The sequence below is a fragment of the Malaclemys terrapin genome, chromosome 4 (assembly GCF_027887155.1).
Source record: "Malaclemys terrapin pileata isolate rMalTer1 chromosome 4, rMalTer1.hap1, whole genome shotgun sequence".
Taxonomy (NCBI): domain Eukaryota; kingdom Metazoa; phylum Chordata; order Testudines; family Emydidae; genus Malaclemys; species Malaclemys terrapin.
Genome location: NC_071508.1, coordinates 1657745 through 1673355, shown reverse-complemented (window position 1 = coordinate 1673355; position 15611 = coordinate 1657745). Strand labels below are relative to the sequence as shown.

Here is a 15611-nt window from a genome sequence, read left to right as displayed (position 1 = left end):
GGCAGGGATGAGCTTTATCGACACTCCAGTGTTTGCAGACAGGGGTATCAATAAAGTTTATTTCATGTGAGAGCCGTGATAAATTTTATCGAGTCCCCAGTGTTGGTGGACAGGGAGCCAGTAAAGGCCCGCAGTGGCTGATGCTATGGGGCTTTTTCAGGAGCAACTGTATCCAGCTAGCACCACATAGCCCCCCCTAATTTGCCCCGGGGGGATTAAATTGCCCCCTAGACAATACCCCCCCCCCCCCGGTTCTCCCTTTTGTCTTATCAATTCCCTGCCTCCCCTTCCCTGGCTTATTTGTGATTCACCCCCACCATCAACACACTCCAGTCCACCCAGACCCAACAACTCCCCCCACCCCGGCCCCTTAAAAAGCATGAACAAACACCCTTACAATAACTGGAATTTTCTCTCTCTGGCTGTGGTATGCTGTGCGACCACTAGAGGGCACCCACTGGCCCCATGGAGGGAGAGCAGGGGTCTCTGGTTGAGTCCCAGATGGGAGGCTAACACTTCCACGCTGGCTGGGAGAGGGGTGAGGCTGACCCACTGGGAACCCCCCAACCCTTGCTGTCTTGTGTAAAGCTAGCAAACAGCACCAGGACTCCTGGGTTCTATCCCTGACTCCAGGCGGGGAGTGGGGGCTAGTGGGTTAGAATGGGGGGGTGGGCTGGGAATCAGGACTCCTGGGTTCTATCCCCAGCTCTGCCACTCCCTGCCCATGTGACGTCAACAAAGTCACTTCCCCCTTTTCTGTGCCTCAGTTTCCCCTCTTTGCAAGACATGGCTTTAACTTAACCTTGTAGAGTCGCTCCTTGGAGCAAGAGACCACATTACTGCTCTTTGCCGCCAGCCAAACCTCATTCCCACAATTCACCTCTCCCACAAACCATGCGGCTAGCTGCCCCCCCATCTGCCACCCAACAAGCCCCCCCTTTTCTCCCTCCCACCCTTTGTATATACGTGTCTCTCTATACACATATATTATATATATGTCTCGGTATTGTAATTATGTATACAGACATTTTGGGTTTGGCCATGAGGTCTTATTTAATGGGACAGACACTGGAATAGAGATACAGCCCCCCCCCCCCCCGCGCCCATCCCTAGCCTCTCTTTTTATGCCACCCCCATCCTGGGCAGGAAGGGCAGAAAACCGGATGTTTACATTTTACATCTCTCCTCTTTTTCCTTCCTTCTCCATTCCCGCGGGCCCCCCCCCCCCGCCCCTTTCTGTTGTTCGTGCCTCATCCTTGGAGATTTTATTTTGTTGCTTTGTTTAAAAAGGTTAACAAAAAAAAAAAAATTGCAAACTTGGAAGACACAGCGCTGTTCTTTGGGGGCCGTGGCTCTCAGGATCCTTTGGGTTGTAGGTCTCAGAACCGTGGGCTCTTGGGGGGTGTCACTGGATTGGGGGGTATAGTGCTCTGAGGGTCTTTGGGCTGCGGGTGATGGATCTTTGAGACTCATTGGCTCTTGGAGGGTCATTTGAGACTCGTTGGCTGATTGGGGGTCATGGCTCTTTTGAGTCATTGGGTTGGGGGTCTGGCTCTTTGAGGGTCACTGGATTGTAGGTCTTTGAGAATCATTAGCTTGTTGGGGGTTGTGGTTCTTGAAGGCCTTTGGGTTTTAGATCTCTGAGAATCATTGGCTGATTGGGGATCATGGTTCTTTGACGGTCGTTGGCTTGGGGGTCTTGGAAGATCTTTAGGTCTTTGAGAGTCCTTGGACTGTGGGTCTTGGTTCCTTGAAAGTCTTTTGAGGGTGTCATGGGGGAACAGGCTTGGTGCTCTTGAACAGCCGTGAATCGGGCCCTCTCCAGGGCGCACACTCATTAGGGTACGCCTCCTTGGGCCGACCTCAGATCCTTCAGCACCCCTGTTCCACGCAGTGAGTCCACCTGAGTAGGACACCTGGGGAAGCCTTGTGCACCCCCCAAAGGGGCCATGCACCCCGACTTCTGCAGTCAGCAGTGACTCCCAGCCAGGGGGGTACCCCAGAAGGGTTTGTTAGGCTTCTGGAACAGCGGAGAAACATTCATCATTAGCACAGAGAGCAGGACATCACAGCAAAGTCCATCTTGGTCAGACGCGGAGCCCGGGGCTGCTCTCTGACTGCCTGAAACCTGTCCAGCTGCACGTGTGTCTGTCCCACGGGCAGGCTTCCTGGGCTTTGTTCTCCAAGTGGTAAGAACTGGCTGGCTTCCTGCCCAGGCCAGACTCATCAGCTGCCAGGAAACAAATTGTCCGTTGGCTGGGTCCTGGCAGCTAGGGGCACTCGCACCTGGTCCTCTAGAGGTCTCTGCAAATGCCCTTGTCCCACCACCTGGTTAATCATGCAGCATGTGAGGGAAACTGAGACACAGTATTCAGACAACCCCCCACTTCATCACAGAGGGTCATTGGGTCCTGGTGCTGGGGTTGTTCTGGGCCATTGGCATGAGGGTTGCTGAGTTGTGAGTTTCAGTTCCTTAAGGGTCACTTTGTGAGGTTAGCGAGTGCCAGGACTCCTGGGTTCTGTCCCCAGCTCTGGGAGGGAAGTGTGGCTTAGTGGGTTAGAGTGGGGTGGGGGAGGGAGGGTTGGGAACCAGGACTCCTGGGTTCTGTGGGTGGAGAACAAAGTCTAGCAGGTTAGAGATCTTGACTGGGTGGACGAGCGGTGGCCACAAGGGCCCGGGCTGTGAATTGTGGGAGGACAACGCCGGGAAGTTCTGTGCTTGTGTAGGTTTGGAGAGGATGGTGGGGGACTGGGTACTATCCCCAAGGGCGGGGGCTTGGAAGAGAAACGGTTGCGGCACCGTTGTTGGAGGTCAGAGCTAGAGTCTGGAGGGACAGACGGGGACGATCCTGCCCCAGGCGGATACAGGCTACGTGGGCCTTGACGGAGCGTCTCCTCCTCTGCTGATCTCCGTGGCACGAGATCTTCCTTCGGCGCAGGTGAGGATTGGCTGAAATGAACTGGGACGTTCTCAGACCTAAGAGCTGACCCCAATGCCTCAGTGCCGCGCTAGGGGGCGCTGTGCTGCATGGAGCAGGGTGGGGGGCTCTGCAGGGGGCGCTATCCCCTGGCAGTCAGTGCTCCAGCTCCCCACTGCACCCCCTGCTGGGAGAGGGCGGGACTGGAGTAGCCGGGAGCTCCTCCCACAGCCAGTGCCCTGCCCTCCTCCCCACAGCACCCCTTGCTGCTGGCTGGATGTGACCAAATGGTGAATTCACAGGCTGGTACCAGGGCCTGGATAGAACAATTTTATTATTGTAAAGGCATCTTCACAGTGTAAATATTTGGCAAATATTTTATCCCCATTTCCCAGTCACCCCAGACCACCAAGACTGGTGCCCCTTAATCCCAACATGCAGCCCCTGCTTGCCCACCCCGGGTTCCCCATAGTTTCTCCTATATTCGATGGCAATGAATGTGGATTCCCTAGCCGCTCTGGCTCGCCACCTTTCCCCACTCCCTACTCCAAATCAATCAGGTCCCCCTGTGCTGTCTGGTCCCCTCCTGCTCTCCCCTCCCGCCACCTCGCCCTCAGTTTCATCATCTCCTCCCCGAACTGGCGGTGAAGCCCTTCAAAGTCTGGCAATCCCACCGCTGACACCAATGGGCTGCCCTGCGCAGCCCCCTCTTCCAGTGGTGTCGCCCTGAGGGCCCCGCTGGCCCAGTACTGTCCCTCCAGATCTGTCAACAGGGCCTGCAGGTACTTGAAGCTCGCTGAGCTCAGAGCCCGCACCCAGCCCTCCATGGAAGCCTGGTCTTCAGCAGCCATCTTGTAAGCCCGGTGGCGCAGTGGCCCCTGGGTATAGGAGATCTCGAAGGTGAAAGGCTCCGTGGCAGATTCCTGTAGCTCCACAGTGCAGCCCTCCAGCAGGATCAGCCCCAGTGGCTCGCGGTCCCCCTGCCGCTCCCAGTAAAAGAGCAGGTTCCCCCGCAGCTCGCACCAGCGCCGCTGGTAGCTGCTGGTGCGTTCGCTCTTCTTGTACAGCCGCCCCTGCCGGTCGGGGGGCGCCGCCATGCGGGAATAGCCCAGGACGCTGGTTTCGTGCAACTTCATGTGGACGGGGACCTGGGAAGGGGGAGATAGGGAATGGGGCATGGGGCCTTTCCCCTCTAGAGGGTGCCAGCCCCAATCCAGCCCCAGGGTGGGGACTGGCTGGCTCCGGGGGCAGGGAATGGGACATTTGGCCTTTCCTCTCTAGGGGGCTCCACCCCCAAGGTGGAGACTGGCTGGCTCCAGGGGCAGGGAATGGGACACGGGGCCTTTCCCCTCTAGGGGCTCCAGCCCCAGGGCGGAGACTGGCTGGCTCCGGGGGCAGGGAATGGGACACGGGGCCTTTCCCCTCTAGGGGACTGGCTGGCTCTGGGGGCAGGGAATGGGACACGGGGCCTTTCCCCTCTAGGGGCTCCAGCCCCAGGGTGGAGACTGGCTGGCTCTGGGGGCAGGGAATGGGACACGGGGCCTTTCCCCTCTAGGGGACTCCAGCCCCAGGGCGGGGACTGGCTGGCTCCGGGGGCAGGGAATGGGACACAGGGCCTTTCATCTCTAGGGGACTTCAGCCCCAGGGCGGGGACTGGCTGGCTCTGGGGGCAGGAAATGGGACACGGGGCCTTTCCCCTCTAGGGGGCACCAGTCCCTGGGTGGGGACTGGCTGGCTCAGGAGGGCAGGGAATAGGACACGGGACCTTTCCCCTGCAGAAGGTGCCAGCCCCAACCCAGCCCTAGGGCGGGGACTTTACCTGCCTTCTCCTGCTCGCCTCTGTCTGTGATCAGCCAGATCCCGGATCCACCTTTGTCCTGGAAATCTGCTGCCCCTCTTTGGGGTGTGGGGGCTCCCCAGTTTTCCCTTCCCCTTTTCTCTCTGGGGCAGAGCAGGGGTCACTTTTAAGGTCCAGCTATTTGACCTCAATTGTCCCCCCAATCCAGCTATGAGCCCCCGACACCTGTCTCTGCTAGTGTGTCCAGCGGGGGAGTGCACCAGTGGCTATTCTGGGGTACAGCCCCTCTGGGCCCCCTTCTTATCCCTGCCCTAGGGCACCTTACTAGGCATGGGAACAGAAGAGCTAGAACAAGGAACTAACTCTAGGGGAGTTGCCTAGTCGGGAGTTCCCCTTGGTCCTAAGGAGATCCATGTTCCTGGGGGAACTTGGGGGGCCTGGAGACTGATCGGGGGGGCTGTCCCAGCTTAGAAGGTGTCCCCCCAAAAACGAAGACCAGCCCTGGTTAAACACAAGGGGGTCATACCACATCCTTACCCCAAATTTGGGGGCTCTGGCTGCCCTGGGGTGGGACCCAGAGGTGTGACCCCGGGTGGGTTGGGGTTCACCCCCCTCCATGGGCAGGTGGCATTGTGGGGGGGCCCCGGGTTTAAAACGCCACCGGCTCTTCCGAGGGGCTGGGGGGCACCAGGGCCAGGAAAGGGGGCCGGGAGGGCTCCCATCCGACACCGGGGCACGGGGGGTGTCTGTGTGGGGGGGGTGAGGGGCAGTTTGTCCCGGGGGGGCAGAGGGGAGGGGAGGGGGGGAGTGACCCCAGCTGCTGTAAGGGGGGTGGGGGTGTCGGGGACACGGGGCGCAGGGCGGGGCTGGGGGGTGCGGGGGGGGGACGTGGCCCGGGGATGGGGGGTGCGGGGGGGCTGTGGCCGGGCGCTGGGGGGGGGCGGGGATGGGGGCGGGGGGAGCCCGGGGGATGTATTGGGGGGGGATTTCCCAGCCCCCCCCCGCGCCATGGGGGGGGTCACGCTGGGGGGGGGGAAGAGGGCTGAGAAAACCGGGCGCTGCCCCTTTAAACGTTGCCATGACGCCAGCGCCCAATGGTAGCCAATGGGCTGAAGCCAGCGGCTGCCAGGAGATGACGTCACTTCCTCCCGCACCCCAAAATAGGGCCCTGCCCCTTTAAGTCCTGCCCTCACGCCAGCCCCGCCCCACTGCGGTCCTTGGGGACGAAGCTACGGAGTGACGTCACGTCCGGTGTAGCCCTGTTGGGGGCGGGCCAAACTGCCAACTTCCGGGGGGGCTCCCGCCCCAGCCAATGAGAGGAAACGGCGAGAAACGGGACCAACCCGGGGCGAGGGGCGGGGCGTAGGGGCGGCAACGGACGGTTGGTGACGTCACATCGAGGCCGGAAGGAGGGCGGGCTGACCCGGAAGCGGTTGTCGCGCGAGGCGCATTGCGAGCTCCGGAGACGGGTGAGCGGCGCAGCTGGCGGGGCGCTGATTTGCATATGCAAATGAGGGGGCTGTGGGGTCCCCGGGTGGGGGGCAGCCTGCTACCGGGGGGGGCCCAGCCGGGGGGGCCTGTGTCCGGCCCCGGGGTGATTGGCATATGCAAATGAGGGGGTGGGGCCTGGAGGACTCAGTCGTCCCTCCCCCCCGTTCCTATGGGGCCGCCTCCATGCGGGGCTCCCCGGGGGGGCTGTAGGTTATTTGCATATGCAAATTAAGGCGTTCCAGGTGTCCCTGGTTGGGCTGTTGGGAGGCTGAAATCGGGGCCCCGCCCCCTGCCCTGCACCGGGGTTACCCCCGTGCGAGTTATTTGCATATGCAAATGAGGACGCTGGGATGGGGGGGTTGCCCCTTAGATCCCCCCCGGGGAGGATGGGGCTGTTCTGTGGGGACCCCCCCAGTGACCTGCCCCAGGTGTCGTGGGGGGGCCCCGCGGGGCACAGGCAGGCTGGGAAAAGGGGGGCATCAGAGGGGAGCTCATTTGCATATGCAAATGTTTATTAGCTCTAGACCAGGGTTTACTAGCCTGGACCCCCAGACAGGGGTACTCCCTCCATGTGACTCCTCCCCGCCCCCAGCCCGGGCCCCCAGGCCCTCCCCGTCCCCTCCGACACCCCCCTTACCTGTCCCAAATGTTACACAATGAAGCTTTGGGCCCCTGGTGCCACCTGTACTCCCAGGGGTCACCGAGGATCCCGCAGCCCCCCACATTGAAAACTTCTCAGACGAAAGCGGGATCAAAGCGCAGTCACCCCCTTTCCCTTAACACACTGTCAGTGCCTCCCTTACGTCCACACCAAGCTCCTGCCAGCTTGTCTCTAAGTCTTGCTCCCCACCAGGCACCAGGAAAGCAAAGATGCGGCGCCACCTGGGTTTGGTGGAAGAGGCACAGAACTGTGTGTGCCATGGACATCTTGCTAGAACTACAGCCCACATCGCTTTATTATTTTCCTCAGCGTGACATACAGGAGGAGCAGTCGAAATCAGCCCCGCAGAACATGCCTGAGAACTGTCTCTGGGCAGATGAGCAGTTGATCAAAATCACATTCTCTGATCTCTTGGGGCCAAATCCTGTTCCCATTGAGATCAAGAGGAGTTTGCTATTGAGTTCAATGGGAACAGGATTTGACATTTGGAGAGGAAAGAACAAAACCACTCAAGCAAGGGCTGTGTTGCTTATACCACAGGTATCCAAGGCTGCTGAGTCATGTGAGAAAGTCAGCAGAGATCTGATCTTTGTCCATTGCAAGGGAGAAATCAGCAATCAATGAGGCTAGAACAGTCTCTGTACCAGATCCAACTCATAACTCCATCTGCAAAGGATCAAGGAAATAGGAGGGCCCCAGATTACTTTAAAGTCCTCAGTCCCTTGGTTCGAAAGCTCCCATTAGTAGATGTTCATAGTCCAGAGGCTGGAGCAGGAAAGAAGCCAAATGGAGATGTTGCCAGGCCAGGGCCTTTTAGCTTCTGCCAAGTGCCAAGTGAAGGGAAATCTGTTCTCGCTGTGGAAGATGATGTTCGGAGTCACATGGGCAAGTTACACGTCCATCCCCCCCACCCATCTTCTGGTTAGAACATTCACAAAAAGTCCATTCAGTGCAGACAGGCGTTTTCCAGGGTCCATTGTGAGCGACGTGTTCCTTAATGGGCGTTCAACTTGACTTGTCCTTTCATGCGCTGGCTAAACACCTTGTGGGCGTTACCACAGGAGCAAACATGTAGTAACCAGAGCTCATATTCATCACTTCAGATACCAAGATGAATATACATGCATAGAAATAGCATAATCATAAGTACCAGCTATTTCACCTCCTTGACTATTCCCAAAAGAGATTCTGAAAAATCACACCACGTACCTGAGACCCTATGTGCCAGCCCCACGCCCCACTGGAGCTTTGTTCTCTGTTATGTAACAACAGGGATGGAGCCAGTGACGTGACTCCGTTTAGCCTAAAAGGGCCAGGTTCATTTTTAGCTGTTCGGGTGTGACTGCACCTTTAGCCGGGGGGGGCACTGGCGGGCACACATTCAGGGTAACGGGCTTCAGTGTTCATAGAATCATAGGATATCAGGGTTGGAAGGGACCTCAGAAGGTATCTAGTCCAATCCCCTGCTCAAAGCAGGACCAATTCCCAACTAAATCATCCCAGCCAGGGCTTTGTCAAGCCTGACCTTAAACACCTCTAAGGAAGGAGATTCCACCACCTCCCTAGGTAACCCATTCCAGTGCTTCACCACCCTCCTAGTGAAATAGTGTTTCCTAATATCCAACCTCGACCTCCCCCACTGCAACTTGAGACCATCACTCCTTGTTCTGTCTTCTGCCACCACTGAGAACAGTCTAGATCCATCCTCTTTGGAACCCCCCTTTCAGGTAGTTGAAAGCAGCTATCAAATCCCACCTCATTCTTCTCTTCTGCAGACTAAACAATCCCAGGTCCCTCAGCCTCTTCTCATAAGTCATGTGCTCCAGCCCCATAATCATTTTTGTTGCCCTCCGCTGGACTCTTTCCAATTTTTCCACATCCTTCTTGTAGTGTGGGGCCGAAAACTGGACACAGTATTCCAGATGAGGCCTCACCAATGTCGAATAGAGGGGAACGATCACGTCCCTCGATCTGCTGGCAATGCCCCTACTTATACAGCCCAAAATGCTGTTAGCCTTCTTGGCAACAAGGGCACACTGCTGACTCATATCCAGCTTCTCGTCCACTGTGACCCCTAGGTCCTTTTCTGCAGAACTGCTGCCTAGCCACTCGGTCCCTAGTCTGTAGCCGTGCATGGGATTCTTCCGTCCTAAGTGCAGGACTCTGCACTTGTCCTTGTTGAACCTCATCAGATTTCTTTTGGCCCAATCCTCTAATTTGTCTGGGTCCCTCTGTATCCCATCCCTACCCTCTAGCATATCTACCAGTCCTCCCAGTTTAGTGTCATCTGCAAACTTGCTGAGAGTGCAGTCCACACCATCCTCCAGATCATTAATGAAGATATTGAACAAAACCGGCCCCGGGACCGACCCCTGGGGTACTCCACTTGATACCGGCTGCCAAGTAGACATGGAGCCATTGATCACTACCCGTTGAGCCCAATGATCTAGGCAGCTTTCTGTCCACCTTATAGTTCCTTTGCAGTTAACTTTTGAATGTTCATAAACCTGGTATGGGCTGAGGTGGTTTAAAGCAGAAGACAGATTTTTAGGTTTGTAAATCTGTGGACCTCTGCCTCTTTCTTTGAGATGAATGTCACGGGTAGTTCAGACCAGTGGGGAGAAACAGAATCAGAAACACTGTTTAAATTCCTTCCGTTCCCCTGGGGACTCCTGACCAATTTACCAGCCCAATACAGATGCTAACAAACTTTAAAAAGGCCTTTGTTTAAGTTTGTTAGCGTATGTATTGTGCTGTTAAAGCCATATAAAGAATGAATGCCCTCACTAGCCATGTTCTGCTCCTTTAAGGAGCCGAGCACAGCCCCACCCCCTCCTCCAGAGGGGGGCCTAGTCCCAAGTCTTTCCCGTACCCCGAACCCCCTAAAAATCTCTTGCCGGTACTGCGTACCGGAGTGCACCGCCCAACCTGCACCACTGCCCACAGATAAGGGACTTATCGGTGACCAGCTGGGATGGGCGTGGCTGGGACAGCAGCCCCGGGTCATGTGGGGCCTGTTATTGTAGGGTCTCCTCTGCTAGGGCCTGGTGGGTTAGCCCAGGGTCTCTTGTGAGACGTCGGTTTGTTACAGCAGGGTCCTGCTTAGCCAGCTCCCGCTATCATCTGTTGTGAGCGGCGGTTTGTTATTGTAGGGTCTTTCGTTGGTTACTGTAGCGCTCCATGGGCCTCGGTTTGTTATCATAGGGTGTCGCTTTGGGATCGTCCCTTTATCGAGGGGCAGTGAGGCCCGTCTGGGGGGCTTGGCACTGGGGGACCCCCCCCTTTCTCACCCAGCTCTCCTCTCCCCCTCAGGACCGTCAGGGGCCACCATGCCCAAGCGCAAGGTGACATTTGAGGACCAGGCCGAGGGGGACGACGAGGAGGAGGAGCTGGCCATGCCCAAGAAGAAGGTGAGTTATGGGGATGGGATGTGGGGGAGGGACCCCCGGGGGGGGTGAACGATCTCTGTGGGGTGGGGAGGCATTGGGGGGGAAGGATCCCTATGGGGTAGGCGTGCAAAGGGGGTCCCTGCTGTGAGAATGGGGGCATGGGGGAGGTCTCCAGACGGCACAGGGTCCCTGTTGGGGGGATGGGGGTGCGGGGGCATCCAGTCGCTTTTGGAGGTAAGGGGTCACTGGGGGTAGGAGGGGGGCCCCTGAGAGGATATGACCAGGGGGTGGATGGGAGTTGTGTTAGGTGTCCCCCTGGGGTGTCTCGGGGTGACTCATGGTCCGAGGTTGGTATCCGTGGGGGGGGCTGTCTGTCAGGGTGATCTGGGGGGGGTATACAGGTTGGCTGTGTGTTGGGGTGACCCGGGGGTGGTATCTGGGAGGGGGTTGTGTCTCGGGGTGACCCGGCAGGTGGCATTGGGGGGGCTGTTTTTCAGGGTGACTGAGGGGTGGTATCCGGGGGGGGTTGTGTGTCGGGGTGACCTGGGGGTTGGTATCCGTGGGGGGGCTGTGCGTCGGGGTGGTCCGGGGGGGTATACAGGCTGGCTGTGTGTCGGGGTGACTCGGGTGGTGGTGCCTGGGGGGGGCTGTTTCTCGGGGTAACCGAGGAGAACTAACATCCCTCCCCCAGCTGGCAGAGCCCGGCCTGGGGGCCAGTGGCCCAGGGAGCCGGTTCAAAGGGAAACACTCCCTGGACAGCGACGAGGAAGACGAGGATGAGGAGGGGGACGGCGGCAGGGCCAGTAAATATGACATCCTGGCATCAGAGGACGTGGAGGGTGAGACCCTGGTCTGGCTGAGGGGGCCAGGATCCGGTGGGGAGGGAGCTAGAAGGGGGGATGGAGGGGAGACTGGGGGTGATCCTGCAGGGGAGAAGGGGGCTGGATCGGGGAGACAGAGGGGAGATTGGGGGTGATCCTGCAGGGGAGAAGGGGGCTGGACGGGGGGGAGGGAGGGGAGACTGGGGGTGCAGGGGAGAAGGGGGCTGGACTGGGGGGACGGAGGGGAGACTGGGGGTGCAGGGGAGAAGGGGGCTGGACGGGGGGGAGGGAGGGGAGACTGGGGGTGCAGGGGAGAAGGGGGCTGGACTGGGGGGACGGAGGGGAGACTGGGGGTGCAGGGGAGAAGGGGGCTGGACGGGGGGACGGAGGGGAGACTGGGGGTGATCCTGCAGGAGAGATGGGGGAAGCCTGGCTGGCTAATCTGGGGCTGGGCAGAGCAGGAAAGTGGGGGAGCCTGTGGCGGGCCTGACGGGCAGGGGGTCTCCCCGGGCAGGGCAGGAGTCGGCCACCATCGACTATGAGGATGGGGTGCGGATCACCCCCTTCAACCTGGAGGAGGAGATGGAGGAGGGGCACTTCGACTCGGAGGGGAACTACTTCCTGCGCCGCGAGGCGCTGATCCGGGACAACTGGCTGGACAACATCGACTGGGTGAGACGGGGGGGCGAGAAATGGGGGGTCAAGCCAAGGGGGAGGAGCCGGAGTGGGGGGAGAGGGGAGACAGGGTGGCTGGACCAGGACTGATCCCCGCCCCCCACAGGTGCGGATCAAGGAGCAGCCCCCCGGGAGCCGGCAGCCCCCCGGCGGGGGGGCAGGAGGAGGAGGGGGGGCGAGAAACGGGGGGTCAAGCCAAGGGGGAGGAGCCGGAGGGGGGGCGAGAGGGGAGACAGGGCGGCTGGACCAGGACTGATCCCCGCCCCCCACAGGTGCGGATCAAGGAGCAGCCCCCCGGGAGCCGGCAGCCCCCCGGCGGGGGGCAGGAGGAGGACGGGGGGCGTCCCCTGCTGGACAAGCAGACGCTGCTGGAGGGGATGGTGGAGATGGTGCGGCCAGGGGAGACCGTTGCCCGGGCCATCCAGCGCCTGGGCAGCAAGGGTGGGGCCCGGGGCTCGCGCCCCCGCCGGGCCTGGACCCGGGCCAAGGCCGAGGCCCCCGCCCCGCCCGAGGAGGGGGAGGCGCCGGGCTCGCCCCAGAGACGGGAGCAGCTGGAGCGGCTCTCGGGATTGGCTGACCAGATGGTGGGGCGGGGCGTCTACGAGATCTACCAGGAGACCCGCGAGAAGCTGGCGCTTCGGCTGCGGGCGCTGACCCAGCCCCCACCCGCCCAGTCCCCACCCGCTATCGACATGTTCGCTGAGGACATCGACGAGGCCAGGCTGAGAACCCAGGCATCCGGTGAGACATTGGGGGGACTGCGGGTCGGGAGTGAGGGGCACCGGCAGAGCTGGGGGGGGCAGGGCTGGGCTGGCAGGGGCTGCGGGTCGGGAGTGAGGGACACTGGGTCCGGGGGGTCAGGGCTGGGAGGGGCTCGGGGGGGGAGTGAGGGGCACCGGGGGGCCAGGGCTGGGAGGGGCTGCGGGGTGGGAGTGAGCGGCACCAGGGGGGCAGGGCAGGGCTAGCAGGGGGCTGTGGGGCGGAAGTGGGGGGCACTGGGGGGGCAGGGCAGGACCAGCAGGGGGCTGCGGGGCGGGAGTGAGCGGCACGGGGGGGGCAGGGCTGGGCTAGCAGGGGGCTGTGGGGCGGGAGTGAGCGGCACGGGGGGGGGCAGGGCTGGGCTAGCAGGGGGCTGTGGGGCGGGAGTGAGGGGCACCGGGGGGCCAGGGCTGGGAGGGGCTGCGGGGTGGGAGTGAGCGGCACCAGGGGGGCAGGGCAGGACCAGCAGGGGGCTGCGGGGCGGGAGTGAGCGGCACGGGGGGGGCAGGGCAGGACTAGCAGGGGGCTGCGGGGCGGGAGTGAGCGGCACGGGGGGGGCAGGGCTGGGCTAGCAGGGGGCTGCGGGGCGGGACTGGGGGCACCGGGGGGCAGGGCAGGGCTAGCGGGGGCCGCGGGGCGGAGTGAGAACGCTCTGCCGGGCGGTGTTTGTCCCGCAGGGGGCGCTGCGGCGCTGCAGGCCGAGGACGGGGAGGAGCCGCTGGCCGAGGTGATGTGGGAGTACAAATGGGAGAACACGAATGGGGCCGAGCTCTATGGGCCCTTCAGCAGCACCCAGATGCAGGTGAGACCCCAGTGCAGAGCCCCCACCCCAACCTACAGGGGCCACATCCCAGCGCCGGGCGAGGGGTCCCTGTGTCCACCCCCCCCCCCCGCCCCACAGGGGCCACATCCCAGTGCCGGGCGTGGGGTCCCTGTGTGCCCCCTGTGACCAGCTCCCCACCCCACCCCCGACGGGCCGCGTCCCGGCACCAGGCCCCCGTAACCGGCTGCGACTCTCCCCTGCGGGGCCTGTCCCGATGCCGGGCCCATGTAACCGGCTGCGTCTCTTCCCCGCAGGAGTGGGTGACCCAGGGCTATTTCAAGGATGGCGTTTACTGCCGCAAGGCTGACAATTCCCAAGGCCAATTCTACAACTCGAAGCGGGTGGATTTTGACCTGTACACGTGATCCGAGACCGGCCTGCGACCCCTGGAGCCGAGGGGGCTGGACTCGAGTCTGGGGGAGCCAGGGAGGGAGGTCGGGGTGCATACGGGTTGGGGGGGTGACCCCTAGCTTGTGGGGTGTGGATGTCTTGTTGTCTTTATTTTTTTTGGATTAAAATATATCTATGTCTTGTACTGTGCTGGTGCTGCCCCCTGCTGGCTGCTGTCTGTGTCAGGGGGCCTGGCCAGCTCCTGGCAAATGGGGATTCTCCTGCCAGCCCCTGGGGGTCAGGTCCTTGGCGTCTTGGATACATACATAGTGCCCGTGGGCTGGGTTATTATGGTAGGGTCTCTCGGGAGAGGCAGGGCTGTTTGGGTCCATTTGTTTTTGTAGGGCCTTCTGGCAGGGCTGATTTGTTACTGTGGGGTCTTAAGAATGCTATGAGTTGTGTGTGTCTCTTTGTTTTTATAGGGTCTCTTGGGAGAAGCAGCGCTGTTTGGCTCAGTTTGTTTTTGTAGGTCTCTTGGGAGAAGCAGCGCTGTTTGGCTCGGTTTGTTTTTGTAGGGTCTCTTGGGAGAAGCAGCGCTGTTTGGCTCGGTTTGTTTTTGTAGGGTCTCTTGGGAGAAGCAGCGCTGTTTGGCTCGGTTTGTTTTTGTAGGGTCTCTTGGGAGAAGCAGCACTGTTTGACTCGGTTTGTTTTTGTAGGGTCTCTTGGGAGAAGCAGCGCTGTTTGGCTCAGTTTGTTTTTGTAGGGTCTCCTGGGAGAAGCAGCGCTGTTTGGCTCAGTTTGTTTTTGTAGGGTCTCTTTGGAGAAGCAGCGCTGTTTGACTCAGTTTGTTTTTGTAGGGTCTCTTGGGAGAAGCAGCGCTGTTTGACTCAGTTTGTTTTTATAGGGTCTCTTGGGAGAAGCAGCGCTGTTTGACTCAGTTTGTTTTTGTAGGGTCTCTTGGGAGAAGCAGCGCTGTTTGGCTCAGTTTGTTTTTGTAGGGTCTCCTGGGAGAAGCAGCGCTGTTTGGCTCAGTTTGTTTTTGTAGGGTCTCTTGGGAGAAGCAGCGCTGTTTGGCTCAGTTTGTTTTTGTAGGGTCTCTTGGGAGAAGCAGCGCTGTTTGGCTCAGTTTGTTTTTGTAGGGTCTCCTGGGAGAAGCAGCGCTGTTTGGCTCAGTTTGTTTTTGTAGGGTCTCTTTGGAGAAGCAGCGCTGTTTGGCTCAGTTTGTTTTTATAGGGTCTCTTGGGAGAAGCAGCGCTGTTTGGCTCAGTTTGTTTTTGTAGGGTCTCCTGGGAGAAGCAGCGCTGTTTGGCTCAGTTTGTTTTTATAGGGTCTCCTGGGAGAAGGAGCGCTGTTTGGCTCAGTTTGTTTTTGTAGGTCTCTTGGGAGAAGCAGCGCTGTTTGGCTCAGTTTGTTTTTGTAGGGTCTCTTGGGAGAAGCAGCGCTGTTTGACTCAGTTTGTTTTTGTAGGGTCTCTTGGGAGAAGCAGGGCTCTGTGTGTTGCTTGGTTTTTGTAGGGTCTGTTGTGTTGGCTGGCTTGTTACTGTAGGGTCTCGTGAGAGCAAGGGCTTTTGTGCATGTTTTGCTTTATCACTGTAGGGTCTCTTGAGAGTACTGTTTTGTTTTTGTTGGGTCTCATGAGCGGATGAACACTAGGGCCTCTCTGTGTGTCATTTTGTTATTGTAGGGTCTTACAAATGCTAGGACTGTGTGCTTCATAGAATCATAGAAGATCAGGGTTGGAAGGGACCTCAGGAGGTTCTAGTCCGACCCCCTGCTCAAAGCAGGACCAATCCCAGCCAGGGCTTTGTCAAGCTGGGCCTTAACATTGGGGCAACAGCAAATGTGGCTTTGTTTCTGTAGGGTCTTATAAGTGGCAGGGTTGTGTGTTTTGGCTGTTGTCGGGCTCTGACAAATGCTGCTTTGTTAGGATAGTGTCTCTCACAAGA

At 59.6% G+C, this 15611-nt stretch overlaps 2 protein-coding genes across 4 annotated transcripts; one reads left to right on the top strand and one right to left on the bottom strand.

Annotated features, from left to right (window-relative positions):
- Positions 1–3234: 3234 nt before the first annotated feature.
- On the bottom strand, positions 3235–5325 carry LOC128836572 (sesquipedalian-1-like). 2 transcript variants are annotated; one of them, XM_054026952.1, is made up of 2 exons: positions 4742–5325; positions 3235–4066 (listed from the first exon to the last, which is right to left on the bottom strand). In XM_054026952.1, exon 2 carries the CDS (start codon positions 4052–4054, stop codon positions 3461–3463), a length of 594 nt encoding a protein of 197 aa, XP_053882927.1. In that variant the 5' UTR covers positions 4055–4066; positions 4742–5325; the 3' UTR covers positions 3235–3460. The 2 variants fall into 2 exon arrangements, with proteins under 2 accessions (XP_053882927.1, XP_053882926.1); XM_054026951.1 differs by having other exon boundaries at positions 4738–5323.
- A 797-nt stretch (positions 5326–6122) lies between these two features.
- On the top strand, positions 6123–13875 carry CD2BP2 (CD2 cytoplasmic tail binding protein 2). Of its 2 annotated transcripts, none has more exons than XM_054026362.1 (7): positions 6123–6185; positions 10181–10278; positions 10949–11096; positions 11593–11750; positions 12026–12494; positions 13190–13314; positions 13590–13875. In XM_054026362.1, exons 2-7 carry the CDS (start codon positions 10198–10200, stop codon positions 13698–13700), a joined length of 1092 nt encoding a protein of 363 aa, XP_053882337.1. In that variant the 5' UTR covers positions 6123–6185; positions 10181–10197; the 3' UTR covers positions 13701–13875. The 2 variants fall into 2 exon arrangements, with proteins under 2 accessions (XP_053882337.1, XP_053882336.1); XM_054026361.1 differs by having other exon boundaries at positions 6125–6185; positions 10163–10278.
- Positions 13876–15611: the final 1736 nt, after the last annotated feature.